Source organism: Cygnus olor, chromosome 6 (assembly GCF_009769625.2).
Source record: "Cygnus olor isolate bCygOlo1 chromosome 6, bCygOlo1.pri.v2, whole genome shotgun sequence".
Classification (NCBI taxonomy): domain Eukaryota; kingdom Metazoa; phylum Chordata; class Aves; order Anseriformes; family Anatidae; genus Cygnus; species Cygnus olor.
Window position 1 is genome coordinate 24,604,416 of NC_049174.1, and position 16,135 is coordinate 24,620,550.

The 16,135-nt window shown below is 44.0% G+C and overlaps 1 protein-coding gene across 1 annotated transcript in view; it reads right to left on the reverse strand.

Moving 5' to 3' along the window:
- Window positions 1–16,135, reverse strand: part of KALRN (kalirin RhoGEF kinase) — a 500,534-nt gene that overhangs the window by 329,877 nt on the left and 154,522 nt on the right. The window contains 2 exon segments of the mRNA XM_040562309.1: window positions 335–449; window positions 13,300–13,374. Of these exon segments, the coding sequence (XP_040418243.1) occupies window positions 335–449; window positions 13,300–13,374 (190 nt within the window).

Here is a 16,135-nt window from a genome sequence, read left to right on the forward strand (position 1 = left end):
CTCCAACTACTCCCCTCCTTTTCCACACCTCTAGGAGAGCTGCACAGAAACATCAGAAATGAGAGCAGCTCCTTGTTGCTGTTACGAGCTGGGTTTGCAAGCCTGAAGTCCAGGTTTGCGAGCACTGCCTCTGCTCTTGGGGACTTCTGTATTGCTGCTTGTACAATAAAAACCATCAGAACATATGCAGGAGGAGGAAGGGAACACTTTTGTTTCTCTGTCCCAAGAACTGAAGGTACTAAAGGTTAATACTTGGAAATCAGCAACTGCCAAGAACAAGTACCCCACCCATCCATCCACATTGAGCTTTGAAGTGTTTTCTTTCTAGCTTTACCTTGGCACACTGGCCAAATAAGTCACAAGTTTCCGAAGGTCTTCCTGCCTTATTCTGTCATGATTGCTGCGGGCTGGGAAGGTCAAGACAGGACCACCTCGTTTATCACGGCCACCTGCGGAAAATAGAGGATTGTTAGAAAATCAGGCAGGAAGCACATGTCAAAAAAACTATGTGCACTGAATTGATAAACATAAATTAAGGCACATTCAAGAGCCTGCGCACTTTGTAGCTTTCAGGCTTGCTTAATTGAGGAAGACATGTTTGCATTTGTTAGAGCGCCAAAGGAAAAAAAAAAAAACAAAACAAAACACCAACCACAAGGAAATTTGCTACTAGCTTTTCTTCTGGCTTTCACCTAATCCCATCAAATCCAGTGCGACTGGTCAACAGCAAGAAAGTGAAAATATTTCTGTTACCCAATGAGCTGCATCCCTCATTGCCAGGCAGTTTATAAAGTCCCGCCAGCTGGATGCAGCGTACCCCCACCACATTTATGCAGTCAGACATACTAATCTGGCAATTCATTAGAAACTGAAGTTCTGATTAAAAGTTTGTGCCTGTGTTTTCTATTTAGAGAGTGTTGTCAGCAATTGGAGTTGCCTTTTTTTTTTTCCCCCTGTAGTTTTCCTGTCTTAAAACCCACTCCTTTTAAACTGCTGGTGTCTGGCACCTAATGCTTTACAGCAACTCTCAAAAAAGCCACAAAGGAGTGGTTCTACCCTGAATTATACAATCACAAATATAGGGGTGAATACAACCTATTCTACTGCACCTCATTTGTTTCTCTGCTGTGACTAAAGTTTAATAAGCTTGTAACAGAAATCTATTTCCTTGTGCAATGTTTAGTTCTTCCTTCATGTATTATCACAGGGGTTTTTCAGGAACTGTGTGTTGTCAGATATATGTTGGCATTGTTATCTAGGAAAAAATTCATATCAAAACTACAGTTCAAAAAGCTAGCACAGAACTGCACCTTGCCTATAAGCTGTAAAAAAAGCAGATCAATTTTCACTTTTTAATGGAAAGTATAATCCCTTTAAGAGAAATATCACTTCTGACAAAGGGAAATCACGTGCTTCCGCTGAATTAAGTTACCTGGCCAAAAAGAAGGAAAGCTATGCAAGGACACGTGCACCTCCAGCACTCACACACACTGCGTTCTCTGTTACAGGATGCAGGACACCTGCACTCCATGTGGCCGTGACTTCTGCAGGGGTCCCAACCACCACAGTTTGGTAGGAAGAGCCCTGGGAGGCTCTGCTGTAAGAGTAGGACTGGCATGAGAGCTTGGAAAAACAGGATCCTAGCTCACCACAGGACAAAGAATTGCTCTGAAGAGAATTTAGATCAGGACTCAAGGAGGTGTCTCATATAGCAGGAGTTCCTGCAGGTGCATATCAATCCGGTGACGTATGTGAACATAACTCTGAGGCACAGCTTTTCCACCTGACCCTGACTACAAGACAGAGGTTTCTTGTAGATGCAGCTCCCAGCTGACAACACAGGCCCTGTTCATTTTACTCTGAAAGTGCCCATTCAGTTGATGCCACGATAGGTACAAGCTCACTTTCTAGCACAAAGTGTCTCTCCACATGATCCAAGTCATGCAGAAGCAGCTAAAAATAGCAATGTTGTTTTGTATGTATATATATTCTATTTCTTTTACAAAATTCCAAGATCTAAGAGTTTTCTACAGCCCTGCGGGCTGTACAGCTCAAAGCCTGTCACATTATAGATAAACTTCATCTACACAGATATAGATGTCAGTGTAACCCAGTGTTACATTCTGTCTGCTTTGAAGTTCCTGTAGCTTTCAGTGGATGCTTTACACCTGAAGGGCAACACCTTCCAATTTTTCAGGTCATATTCAAAGGTACAAACAGAGAGGCAAAGATGAGGTGACCTCTTCATTTTGAGCCCTCACGCAGCCAGGGGAACACGCAGAGTACAAAAACTGCCCTGCCTCAACTCCACCTAAAGCTGTGTGCCTGATGTTTGCCCTTGGCTGACGCTGGGCAGTGTGCTGCCCAGCACTGCAGGAAATCCTCTGGGTGATTTCTCAAAGGCACCTTGCTACTTCCAGTTAAACTGCTTACATGGGTCTCTCTGCAGCAGCCTTCAAACGGCAGAGCCTCTGCTGCAATGAGCACACCACAAACGCCAGGAGGATCCAAGGGAATTTGGTCTCACCTTGGCTGATCCATCCCTCTGCCACATGGCACGAGAATGGGAGTGTAATGTAAAAAGGAATCAATTTACAAGGAAACAAGCTCATTTTTATTTTCAGGCCTACATTTAAGCATAAAAAAAAATTCTCATTTCAAGCACGTTCTCCCATTGTTGGGATTATTTCACACACCGTAACAAAGCCAAAACCATTATATCATGCATGATGTGTCCAACAGGAAAGCGAGCCAGCCTATAGAATGGCAAACAAATATTGAAACTAAAGCTGGTGGGAAAGATATATTTTTTTTTTTGACACAGGAAGCTTTTCAAGGTTTTGAAACATTTCCCATCATATCAAGATGTAACCAAGGCTTTCAAAAGTTTCCAGATATTCACTAAAGCAGAGACATGAACTTGAATTACATCCCAGAAGAACACACTACCTACTACTTAGTCAGGCTCCCCCTCCTCCTCCTCCTCCAGTCCCAACTATTTTAATATTTCTACAAAGTGAAAAAAAAGTGCTAAGAGATGAGATCAAGAGACATCCAAGCACACAGTTAGTCCTCTCCCAGGATATGAAACGCCCAGAAAGGGCCATGATCTTCCCACAGCCCAGCAGCCCTGACCACTCCAATGCTGCCTGTTCACCTCAGCTTGGTCATGACCAGAAATTGTGTTTGGGTTCAGGGACCCCTTTCCCAGCTACATTTCCACCAAAGTGAGCTCTGAAAAAAACAAACAAACAAAAAAAACCACAATAACAACAACTAAATTTTGGGAGACTGAGAAAGTTCAAGGGGAAAATTCTTGACCGTTTTGCTGATGGTAATGGAAGGACCGTCAGCTGCAGAAAGGGAAACAGACATCAGAACATTTCTGTCCTGTCTTTGCTCCAGGACAGAACTTCTCCTACATCAGTTCATCTGAACTGTCCTCAGGAGAGCAGGATAAATAAGGCTTGCACACAGTCAGAAGTTACCAGGACAGACCAGAGAAAATGGGTTAATTCTCTTTGGAGGAGGAAGGTTATGAGATGACCTAGATGGAGTTTTCTGGAGGATGGAAGGATAAATAAGTGCCTGGAATGATTCCTGCTACTCCTATAGCACAGCAAAACAAGAAATATGAGTTTTAGAAACAAATGTGATAAAAATCACTGCTCTATGCTTTGAGTAATAGGGTGAAAATATTATTACAAGTTTTTATTATTACAAGTTTTATTCTTATTATTACTATTACAAGTATTATTATTATTTTATTATTACAAGTTTACAAGTTTTAATACATATTAAAATCCTTCACTTGTTTCCAATAGTTTATGAGCAATCCCTAATTTTTATGAATGCCTGCATTATTTACAATTTTAGGAAGAGCCTGCATGATGAAATGTCAGGTTTCTTCCAGAACCAACCACAGTGTGTTTAATTCACCATAGGTCCTGCAGAGCCCAGTAACTGTGGTTACTCTCTTAAATACTAATAAAATGTACCTTTTCTATTGTGCTTCATAACTGCAAATGTCAGCTTTACCAGACAGACTAAACAGAATGGTCACACCATCTAAATTTGACACCTGCCATGCCTATGTTAGGACCCTCATCTCCTCTAACAGAACATCCAAACAAGGAGTAAGAACCACTAAAAGAAGAAATTCTTTTTGCATTTGCTCTGCAGGAAGACTAATGTCTCATGTATATCTCTCCTCTTCTCTACCATTATATATTTATTTTTTTTAAACTGAGGGAAATAGTGAAGTATGGTGAGGGGAGGAAATCCGCCCCAGATCTCACAGCACGTCACTTGAAGAACAAGGAGTAGAAATGAGGTTTCCTGATCCCTAGTTCACTGTATTAGGGCTTTATAGTACTTAGACTAAAAGTCAGCAACTAGAAACCTTACAGAAGCTCTATCCTTGCTTGCAAGGAACCCACCCACAGAGGCTAATCTTGCCTCAAGTCAGCCCTGATTTGCACACTGATTTTACATGCACAGCTTCATCAGAGAACTACCCAGCATATTGTTTTAAAAGAAAACAAAAAAATGGAGGGGAGCAAAGAGGCTCAATCGCTCTAATCAATATGTCCCATCTTCTGCCTCCCACTGGGCTCACAGACATGGGATGCAATAATCAAACATATCATTATGTTTGCTAATTACAGTTATTAAATGCTAAAACAAACAGCTGATAATTTCTAATTGGTTTTCAAGGTGGGCTTTCATGGGGTTTGTTCTGATTTAGAGAGGCAAACAGATGGTCTAGTTATTAGTGCTCTGGAATAAAGGAGTCAGAAAAACACATGTTCCTCAGGGCACAAAGTACACTGAAAACAAATATTTAGCCATATATGTCTTGTCTCCCTCCTACAAAATCCTTTGTTGACTGTCTTGCCTGTCAGTAGCATGCTTGCCCATTCTTCCCATCTCCCTTTCTTCTACCCGTATAGAAACCACCGCTATGTTCAGCACCTGGTCCCAAAAGGTAGGATCACATCATTTTTCCTCCACAAATAATACAATAATACAGGAGATACTGCAGCAATAGCATGAGGCATGATGACGGGCACCACTTCTACATAGTAAAAGAAAACGCAAAAAAAAAAAATTAAAGAAACCTCAAAAAACCTGCAAACAGGGGCAATGGAAGCAGGCAACAGACAACTTGGGCAAGTCTCAGTGACCTACGGATGGGCACTTTTCTGGTCAGGCTTTCGACTGAGACAAAAGGGACTCCAGCCACAAGATGCTTTCTCTAGCAGCTGCCTGAACTAAGATTTTAATCACCTCAGTGGTCTGGGGTGGCTCCAACTGCCTACAGGTAAGGGAAGATGCTGGCCAGCCCAGAGTTATTAATGTGTACCGTGGGTATGGGTTCCCTATTTCAAGTCCTGAGAAAAAACTATCCCTGATAATACCCAGAAGGGTGAAATTCCAACTCTGTGGAATCCTGTTTAGGAAAGGAACTAAGGCATTTCCTTTAATGCAGACTTTTTGTATACAACAGATAATGACTAAGGAGAGCTCTGTTTTCAAGCCACGTCACTCCAGTCCTATCTACTGTTTTACCACGACACTTTCCTGCTTGCATTCATCTATATTTAAGGATATTCCAGCCCTTTTCTTCCTTCTGCATGCTTTTTATAAGCAGGAATTCGCAAGGATTAACCAGAGAAACAGACAAATGCCCACACACATAAAGGCTCCTGAGTACCTTGTCTATGGTCCTGCAACATGCATCAGCAGTGGAGACAGAAGTAGTATGCAGCACCTCTGGCCTCTATTCCGGTGTCTGCTGCAGCTCAAACGGATGTGCTGCTCCATCTGACCCCTGCAGACCATAAGCTGATCAATCTTGATGCTGCAGACTGTGCTGGGACCATAAGTAACTTTCCAGAGAAGCTGAAATACTCCTCAAAAGATATTTCAGTCCAAAATATGGTGAAAAAATGAATGATAATGAAGAGAACTCAGAGACAGAATGAGCTCAGCTGATGTCAGGCGCCTCTACAAAATGAGGAACAATATGCTCTGGATTTCTAAATCTAATTGACAGACTTCCTAGGAAAGAAAAGTATCAAGGAATTGATATCCAGAGTCTTAAAATAATATTTCTTCTCCTTTCTCTGCCATAACTGAGCTCTGTGAGAGTCTGCTTGCTACCAGACCTCCTGTAAACAGACCTCCATACTAAACCTTTTCCAGCTTCAGGAGGCAAAAATTTCTTGCAAAGGTTCTATATAGGATTGTCTGTATGAACACACACAAATTCAGTTAATTCCAAAGCAGGTGATTTCAGTGCAACAGTTAAGGAAATTTAACCTCCCACAACAAATCCCCCCTGCAAATTAACACAGCTGCAATGCAGTCGGCAGAGAACGATCCTCCAGTGTGTTCCTCTTTGCAGCATCCCATAAACAAATGTCAAGTGCCTGAACCAAACCCTTATGGCATTAAGGTTAATGACCCCAAAAACAAGGCTGTGTGTTCCCACCAGGATATCCCTTGGCAGAACAGATCAGACAAGTGGCTGTAGATGGGATGCTCAGCACAGCTGCTGGATGAGCCCATTTCCCACCTGATGGATTTGTTCTATAACCACCCAGAGCATGGGTGCATGGATTTGAAGAGACAACTTGTTGCGGTCTGTAATACACCTTTTCTGATTTATTACAAGTGTTTTGGGATAATTCTTTGATTATGACTGCTTTCTTGACAACAAGCCACTGAGAAAATTGTCTCATTTCCCACTGAGAAAATTACTGTCCCAGCAAAGTAAAATTAAGAACTGGTGAAACTCGTTACAATAAAGGAAGAGCTTCTTTGTGTGGAAGGCAGAACTTGCAGATTCCAGAGGAACTCATTTGTTTCCCCTGGAAGATACAGATCTGCTTTGAAGTATCAAGGCAGCACCAAAGCGTCCTCTTCAACACTGCCCCTCACTCACACATATGCAAACCTTGCTTCCTTTCACCCTTCTGTCTCAGATGTATGGGAATAGCTGCTTCTATCAAAAAATAAATAAAAATAAAAAGATGCAGAAACAAACAAAATAAACCCCAAATTTTCTAAAACAAAATACTCTGCTGTAAACCCTCTTGAACCTGATGGAGAGGGGAAGGGAATAAAACAGCCCACAGCCATGCCGGTCACACTGCTGATGGCAGTGCCAATATGCACTCCAGACTCTTGTCTCTGAGCATCATATTAGAAGCTATACAGAGTAAAGGAAAAAAAAAAAAAAAGAGAGAAGCTGCATTCACCCTGACCACACACTGTTTGTCTTCCTAATTTGAGGTGAGCACATCAGAAATAGAAAATTTCTGATGTCACTTCAGCAAAGTGAAACATGTAATGAACGGATTCAACACAAGCGGCTGCTCAGGCTTGCCGTGTCCCAGCAGGGAAATCCTTGACAGCTACAGCCAAATAGAGGCTCCTGCAAATTTATGGAAGTTCAGGGGAAAGTTCAAGCTATCGGACTTACACAATTGCTATTAGGAAGTTTTTTTCTCCTTTGGCTCTGAGAAGAAATTTGGCCTAGAGCTGGAAAACACCATCAGATAAAAATGTTTCTAAAATTGCACATTCCAGCAAAGTATTTCCATTTCAACAAGCCTATATTTTCCTACAAAAAGATGTATTGAAAAACCCACAACCATTTGCTAATACAGAGATGTCCAGTTGTGAATTTCTGAGCTTCTTGTATGTTAAAATAGATTCCTTAGGAAAAACAAACAAAGAAGCGAAACAAACGTAAGCCTACGATGCAAAGTGCTTTCACAGAAATAAGGAAGTTTTCAGAGGTGATGTGTTTTGCCAGTGGGATGCAAGTGCACACCCTACTGCAAAATGACCAGAACATTTGGTTGTTATCATATTAATTATCTCAGATGTTATAGTTGCCTTCCTGGTTCCTTATACTGATTTATAAGCTCCCAGGTTGCATTTCTGTACAAGGACAACTCTTACCTGCCTGTGTAAATGAAGCAGAGACCTTTGCTGAGATACATATGGAGCTCCCTGTGTCTTTAAGGACTAGAAAACCCTGTAAGCTGGAACAGGATGGGATGTATACAGAACGTCTTGCTTCACAGGCTCAGTTCCTTCCTCTTATTGTTATTTTGAAAGTCTCTATCATTAATTTGAAAGCTAAACCCGTGTGACTGGATGCAGAGACCCACTGACCCGTGGGCTCCGAAGGCTTTTCCCGGAGGCGGTCAGGAGCTCTGCGTGCTTGGATGGCACCCACAGTTTCATTTACATCCCACAAGTTCTTCTGAGTCCTTTCAGACAAAAATGTTTACTGGGTTCGTTTTTTTACCTAGTTTTGTAAGGCACTTGAACCTTTTTGTCTGCACAAGGCATCATAGGTAGCATCCCCACTCTCACACCTGCTAATTAAGGAAGCACACAAAGGGGAAGTCTCATTGCTGGAGGGAGATGGTGGTGGATCTTGGCAAGCTGCTGGTGTCCAAGACCCAGGACGGTAAGTGATGGCAGTCACTAGGCACTCTCCACAGAAATTCTTTAATTTAGTCCATGGCTACGGTTAAAACATATGGAAAGAAATACAGCAACTGATTCAGCACCCTAACAATGCTTTAGCTGTGTATCATCACTACCTGTAAGTGAAACTGGATATCCCAGAGAATGTTTTGATTTCTGCTCTGACCTTAGAGTCCTGATGAGGATATCTAAACAAACACTATAGGTAAAGGTTCTTCTGTATCCTCACAAATGATCTAGCAATCTTACAAGGCAAAAGAAACAAAACGAGACCAAACAAAACAGAAAAACGGGGTCAGACCTCATCAAAAGACCTGGAAACTTTGCAGTCTAAACTTCCTCTTTTTCTTCTTCAAAGAAGAATGTGCATCAATGCAGCAGTAAATTCTAGATGAAAGGATGATGGACTAAAACCACTATGAAAATTCAATAGTTAAGCAATGTTATATTTTTCTGATAGCATATTTCTTCTTTTTGGAATTTCCGTAGATTTCAAACTACATCAGGGAATGGTATAAACAAGAAGACACTTCTCTCTAACAAAATGTAGAAGAATTGTTGATGTTTCACTTGAAATTTCCATTATAGAGGAAGAGAATAGAAACTTTTGAAATTGGAATCAAAACTTTTTGTGCAAATACAAAATGTTTACATCATTGAAAAATTAAATATTTTGGTTAGTTCTATTCCCTATCCAATACAAATTCCAGTGTCCACAAATCTGTGTTGGAGACCTCCTGAAATCTGGACCTGAACTCTTCCAGCACCTGGGGGGCCTTGGGAATCTCATTTCAACCCGTTCTTTGAAGAGTGAAACACATCCGTCGCACAGAAAGCAAAACATGCTCCTGCACACGTGGTCCCACATATCTCTGGTGTGTAGTGACCTGGGGTGACTTCAGACCCATAGATTTTGGGAAGGTCAGTCTCTTCCCCCTAACAGTTCATACCCTGGAGCAATTTTTTTTTTCCCAGATTCCAGTCTCAGAAGCCAAACAACCTGTAAGCCTTCCTCTTGGATTCGTCTTGCCAGCCTAAATTTAGTGAGACCTAATTGCAAAGTTTCATCTGGTCTATTTACACTGAGCTTCTTCCTCTGAAAGACCTTTTGGGAAATCTCTGTGTTTTCCCTTCAGGCTCTCAGTCAGGCTCAGAGGTCACTGTGCCCCTGTAAATCACCAAATTATGATACCATTCTACCTTTTGCTGTTGACTCCTCCTTGCTCAAACAGCCTCTCAGCAACCTGGCCACCTCCTCCTTGGTGCTCCTGCCTCGGCAGAGGAGCAGAAGGCACCTGGATAGCAGGCGGGAGCCTACTTGCTGTGGGTCTTAAGAGTCCCATAGGGAACGGGAAGTGTTAGGAGGGATCCTGCAAAACTCTTCTGGGTGGGGTGTGGGGAAAGGGCAAATGGTTTCAGCAACACCCACTATACTAGTCAGCTAAAAAGGTTTTCATAGCCATGTGTGTGAAAAGCTCCATGTGCAGGAAGGCAACATGGCAACATGCTCCACTCCCTCTCCCAAGAGCCTCATCCACTTCCTTCTGTACTGCCCTGATCAATAGAAAATCTCCTATGACTATAATCAAGCAGCTGAACGACGTCTGAAGTTAAACCACCCTTCCAAAGCAGCATCTGCATTTCCCAGGAAAGGCTATAGCCACAGCTTCCAAAATATCACTTTCACTGCCTCTCACAAAAAAAAAAAAACCGAAATAATCTACAACCTGTTTTATTTCCTTTCCTCTGTGCTCATCTCCTCCTCAGAATATAAAAATCAGCCTTTGGCTTGAAGCTCGCTCCCTAATGGTTCCCAAAGCCTTTCCATTGCTGGAAACAACACTGTGAACCACCCAGGCAAAGCCAAGATTTTATCAGGGTTTAGGCAACAAGCAGGCGGCCAAAGCCTCCCTCCCAGCTCCGGCTGAATCTGCCTCAGCGAGGTCAGCGATGGGAGCAATCAGGCTGCGATGGCCGGGATGCTGCCACTGCTCAGGCTATCTCCTTGCTTATGAGAGATGGCATGGGGTTTTCAGGTGCTGTTTAGATACACACATATATGAACTTTGCTTGGGGGGTTCAGTCCAGCTTATAAACAAGGTCACTGAAAGAAATCAAGAAGCAGTTGCAGGAATAAAACCACAGGAAGCGCCAGGCACAAAGCCCCAGGCGGCATTCAGGCTGTGTGAATCTGTGCCCAGCTAGCTACAGCTGTGTTGCAACTCTGAAATTAAGTGCACTTCTGAAAGCCTAAGCGTGCCTCTGAGATTACACGGCGGTGTGGGCAGGCAGCAGCCGGTGTCCAGCCCGTTCTCCACACTGCTCTGTGTGGTCGAGGTGTGGAGCATCCACAGCACTGAAACACAGAACGGCACAGCCCCTGCCGCAAGGAGCTTGTTTGTTCTTGCAGCCGTCCTGTCAAGGCATGGTTGAAAAGACAAGGTGGTGTAGCTGGAGCAGATGAGAAAAGGAGAAAGTGTGTAACTGAGATGTTCAACAGATTTTTTTTTTGTGTGCTGATAAATTCTGCTGGTGTAAGGACAAGATGAACCCACTTGACATCCTTACTGTACTGTTACCGTTAAAATTAACTGTAGTATAAACTCTGACAAGACTCAATAAAACTCTCCTTTTCCTCGAGGAAGCCTGATTGCAAATGCAATGTGCTCACAGACTCAGTGTTAACTACAGCTCGAACTCAAATACATATATATATCCTCACAAAGTTCAGCAATTTGATTTTTCTTTTTTTTGGCAAACACTTTCTCTTCTGTGCTGAAAGCACACTCTAGGAAGTTACTCCATTTTAATTAAAAAGAACCTAGCCTTCAGTTGAAGCTGTCAAATCCTTTTCTTCATCTGCTTTATTACAACAACCCTGGGAAAGCTGGAGCAGTTCTTAAACTCTGGGCTGGAGGGTGATGCTGGGGCTATTGTAATAAGGCACCAGAGCCTCAGCACATTTTATCTACAAAGGCTCAGACACTTGTTCCCATAGCCATTGCATTTGGAGACCATGGAAAGGAGGTGGAAATCCTGGGACTGCTATCTAGTGAGCTGGGTCAGGAACAGGAACATTTTGAGCAGAGATGAGTCTGAAGAGTGGTGAGTCTACAAGGAACAAGCCATCCCCTGCCCACAGCAGATCATGGTGAGAAACCCCTGGGGGTGTGCTGGCACCTCTCATTTGTTCAACCCCACCAGGGCAAGCTTGGCCCGGGACAGCATCAACAGGAGCTGATGATTTGGTGTGAGACCCTCTGGCTGCGAGCTGAACCCAGGCATGGTTAGGAAAGGGGCTATATAAACAGTCCAGACAAGTTGTTGTTATTAAATATTCCATGCATTACCAAATGATCCCATGGTCATTTCCATGTGAAGCAACAGCAGGAGCCAAGAACTAAATTCCAGTACAGTCCCTGCATAAATTCCTCCTTTTTGCTTCCCCAGAGCACCCAGTTCAGCTTCATATCACCAACAAGTCTGCAAGTACACTGCCTTTTTATGACTATGTTCCCCTCTTCAGAGCAGTGAAAGACAATAAGGACATAAAATACTTCGTGACATTCAGGATGAGACACCAGTGTGAGGCAAATAGTGGTGCAAGGGAGAATTGCTGGGAGAGCATTGGGTGGGTCATACGGTGCATTTGGTGTCACACAAAATTCCCAAGTCCTGGATTTTTCACATCATCGGTAAAAAAGTTGAGGGTTTATAGAGCCACAAAGCGTCTGCCCAAGCCCTTGCTGGTTCCTGTGCCATTTCACTGATGCTAAGTGGGAGGACAGCCCGCACCAGCTGCTAGACCAGGGGAAGGCTTCTCCTCCTATCCAGGCGTCCCCCAGCCTGGCTCAGCAGCCAGCAGAGAGCAGAGGAGGAAGGACACAGGCACCCCATGGCCTCGCTGCTGCTCTCCTGCCCTCTGCGCTCAGCAGTACTGAGGAGATCACGGAAACAAAGAGCAAAGACTGCAGGTGAGGGGCAGAGTGGGCTGGCTGCTTGATACTGGCCTTCTTGTTGCATCAGGCAAGGTCACCAAAAGCAGCTCGAATGGCTTGCACTCATCAGAAACACTGGCAGTGGAAGTACCCTCTTTTTGTACTGCTGATTTTCGTAACTTCATGCAATATTATGATCACTTCAGACGTTCTCTCCCCACCCATCCCCTTGCCTGACAAGTTGTAATTCACCCCAGAAACAATATAACCTAAGCCATTCTCAAAGTGTTTTCCATATTGTCTAGCCCTCATTCACCCCCAGGCCCTTGAGATTCATCCCCTGAACGAAGGCTGTAAATCGCTGCATGGGATGGCAGGAGATCTTTGAGCACTGGAGTTATGAAAATGTAGCATCAGTGGCACTTTTAAGTGCAGATTGATTGGGATTGCAAACCAAATACCAGTGATTTACAGGACCAAGTGCTTCCTACAGACAGGACTGAGTTATATTCACTGACCTGAACCCAAGGCAGCGTTGCTGACCTGAACCATCCTGGATCCTGACACAGCCCGGGTCTGGGCTGGAGCTGACATTCCTTCCCACTTGCACTGCCCATTTACCTGTTTCTCAGAATAGGAAGAAAATCACCACGGGCCAGTTTCCAACTTGCTGAGTATTACTGGGTGGCCCTGTTCCACATACAGCCCTTTTCTTGGCAGAAGAGCCAATGTAAGTACCACCAAGTCCAAATATGAAACCGGTCCCTTGTACCTGCACAGCACTGTAAGGACCAGCGGGTGACAGGCAGCGCTCGTGCTGGGCTAGAGGGACCAGGAGGGGTGTGCTCACCTGACACGAAGGCCACTTTCTCCTTTAGTATAGGAAGGACATCAGCAGCTTTTAAGCCATCATTTCGGAATGAACCTGCAAAACAGATACAGACAGGAAAGCCACATTAGAAGAGACCATGTCCTTGCTCCAGACTTCACCAACAATCCATGTTTCTCAAAATCAGACTGGAGGAAATCTATAAATTACATAACGGCACCAAGAGCTAGGCCCTTATGGCTGATAAATGAATATCGTTAGCATCAACAGAGACATGCTTGTGAAAAGGAAATACATAGAATCAACTCATCCCACTTCATCCTTCAGAAGTTCTGAAAGGTTAATAAATTGGAGGGAGATATAAAAAGGAGCAGAAACTAGTGTAACTGCAATTTGAACAGTCACTGGAGGACAGTCCTGAGAGATCCCTAAAGAGCCCTTTGTGTCAGAAAAGCACTGAGGAATTTAGTTCTGGTTGCCGAATTCTTTCTGTGTTCAAGTAAGCAGGGCTTCATGCACTCTGAATTAAAGACATGAGTCTTTGCTATTAACTTGTCCTTTTTACGAGAATAACCCCACAGATCCCGGGCTTTGGCTAGCTCTCACATCAAAAGCAGGAACCGTTCAGCCAAAGGTAATATTTTGAATTTAAGCAGATTTGTATATATGCATCTCATCCAACCATGAAGCAAACCAGAACAGCCAATATGCTAGACATATCATGATGGCTCGAAGACAATGAAGCAGAGTACTGGGCCAAATTCCCCCTAGCTGCAAGATCAGCAAGTGTCAATGCAAGCTGAGTTTTGGCCAATACGTGTTAAATTCATCGGGGAAACAGCAAAGTCAATTCTTAGGCACTTAACTATGCAGTAGACATTACATAACTGAAGTCATAGTGAACACATTACAAAAAAAATAAAATAAAAAAAAATCGGTGGCTATGTGAAATATATAATAAAGACTTCTCAGCAAGAAGTGTTTGTAGACTGCTACACCGAGGGCTCAAGGACAACTTGAAACACTCTCCTACCTCTGTGCGTCTCCCAGAGGCAATGCACCTCAAGCCCAGGGGAAAGATATATGACTTTTAAAGACGGGTCACCTCCTGAGCTGCAGCAGGGCAGGCTGCAGGCACGGGGCCTGCTGCTAACAGCCCCGATGTCCTGGCCGTGTGCAGGAGAGGCAAGAAAGGACATGAACGGGGACAGTGCTGTCAACAGGTGTTTTCACCTTTCTCAGTATTCTCCAGGACAGATCAGTCACACTCCAAAATGATGAAGGAACTGGAAAGCCGTGGCCCTGTCCTCCAGCCAGGAAATCCACAAAAGCTCCCCAAAACTGCAAAACTTCCCTTGGGATGAGGGATGAAACTCCTAAAGGCAGAGCAGTGCCTAAAGCAAGGTCCCAGCTCTAGGTGATGTGCATTCTCACCTGAGCAACAGCTCATGACCTGCAGACCAGGCTGTGGCTGCTGCCCACAGAGCTCACTGCAGCTTATGCTGAATGCCACACACCAGCAGCTCCATCTCAGAGCACGCTGGCAGGTTTTTCAGCAAGGGCTGGGGGAAGGGATGCCTGAACAGGAAAACCAATGGCTGTAATAAGGGCTCCAAAAGCAATGGCAAATCTGTCTCCAGGAGGGCCCCAAGCAGCAATGATGCATTCCCCAGTTCATGAGTTATTATAAGCATACTCCTAATAATGCTCATTTTCATCCTAACCCCCAGCTGTTTCTAATACATTCGTTTTGTTTATTTGCGTGCTGGATCCGAAGCCATGTCTGCATAGCACCATCTCATTTTGCCGCAGAGCCCCGGTTACACAACCATGTAGGCAGTGCCTTCCTAGCCGATGATGAATGCCATGCTTTGTACCCTGCCCCACACACCCCCCAACCCTTGTGAGACTGGAGCCCCTCTGCAGCAGACGAACTGAGAAGGACAGATGGATGAGGGAAGGGCACGCTGAAATCTGAGCATTTGGGCACTCTTTTGCTGGTTCACCATCGTTATAAGCCTGGGTCTACACAACAGTGCCCCTCTTGCTCTTCTACCTGCAAGTCTCACCATGCTCTGCAAAGAAGTGTCAGCATTGCAAATGCCTCCTTATCAAAAGAGAAACAGAGGTGCAGAGAGCATGGTGCCACGTCCCAGTCACCCTGCAGCACCTCACTCCTTTGCCACACCTTGGCTTAGTGTGCTATCCACATGGTGGGAATGCTCTGGTTATCCACAAACCTCTGTTACTCCAGGCACACAAGAAGAAAACATACCATGCCTGCAGGAGCAGCATACAGAATAATGTATTCTTGGAAACTTGGAAACACTGAAAAATTTAAGAACTGGATGCTCAGCATGGCTGAGTCACTTTTCAGGGCAGATCAATGCTGCAAATGCACAGCCCGTCTCCTAGCAGGGATTCCCTGCACAGCAGAAGCAGCTCACAGTTTTAGGTGAGATGCTGTAATGAGAAGCCAGCTGGGTGAGATGGGAAACTTAAAGCACATTTCCACATTAAAGGCAGCAAACTTGAAACTGATAAGAGGAAATTTGTTTTGGTTTGGGTTTGGTTTGGTTTGTTTTTTTTTTCCCCACACTAAGGCCCCGTTTGGCCTGGGGAACTTGCTGCTATAGGACGTGGAGGTCAGCAGCACAAGGGGCTTTCCCAAAGGCCTAGAGATCTGCAAGCTGCAAATATCTCCAGGGAACTGTAAAGATTAATAAAATAAACAAGAGTTTTGGAAAGAATATAAGCCTACAGACTTTGGAGTGAAAGCCAGACTCTAGCTATTGGAATGAAATATAAATTATGTCTGGAGGGAGCCCTGCAGGCTTTAGGATTTCTTTCTCTAAGA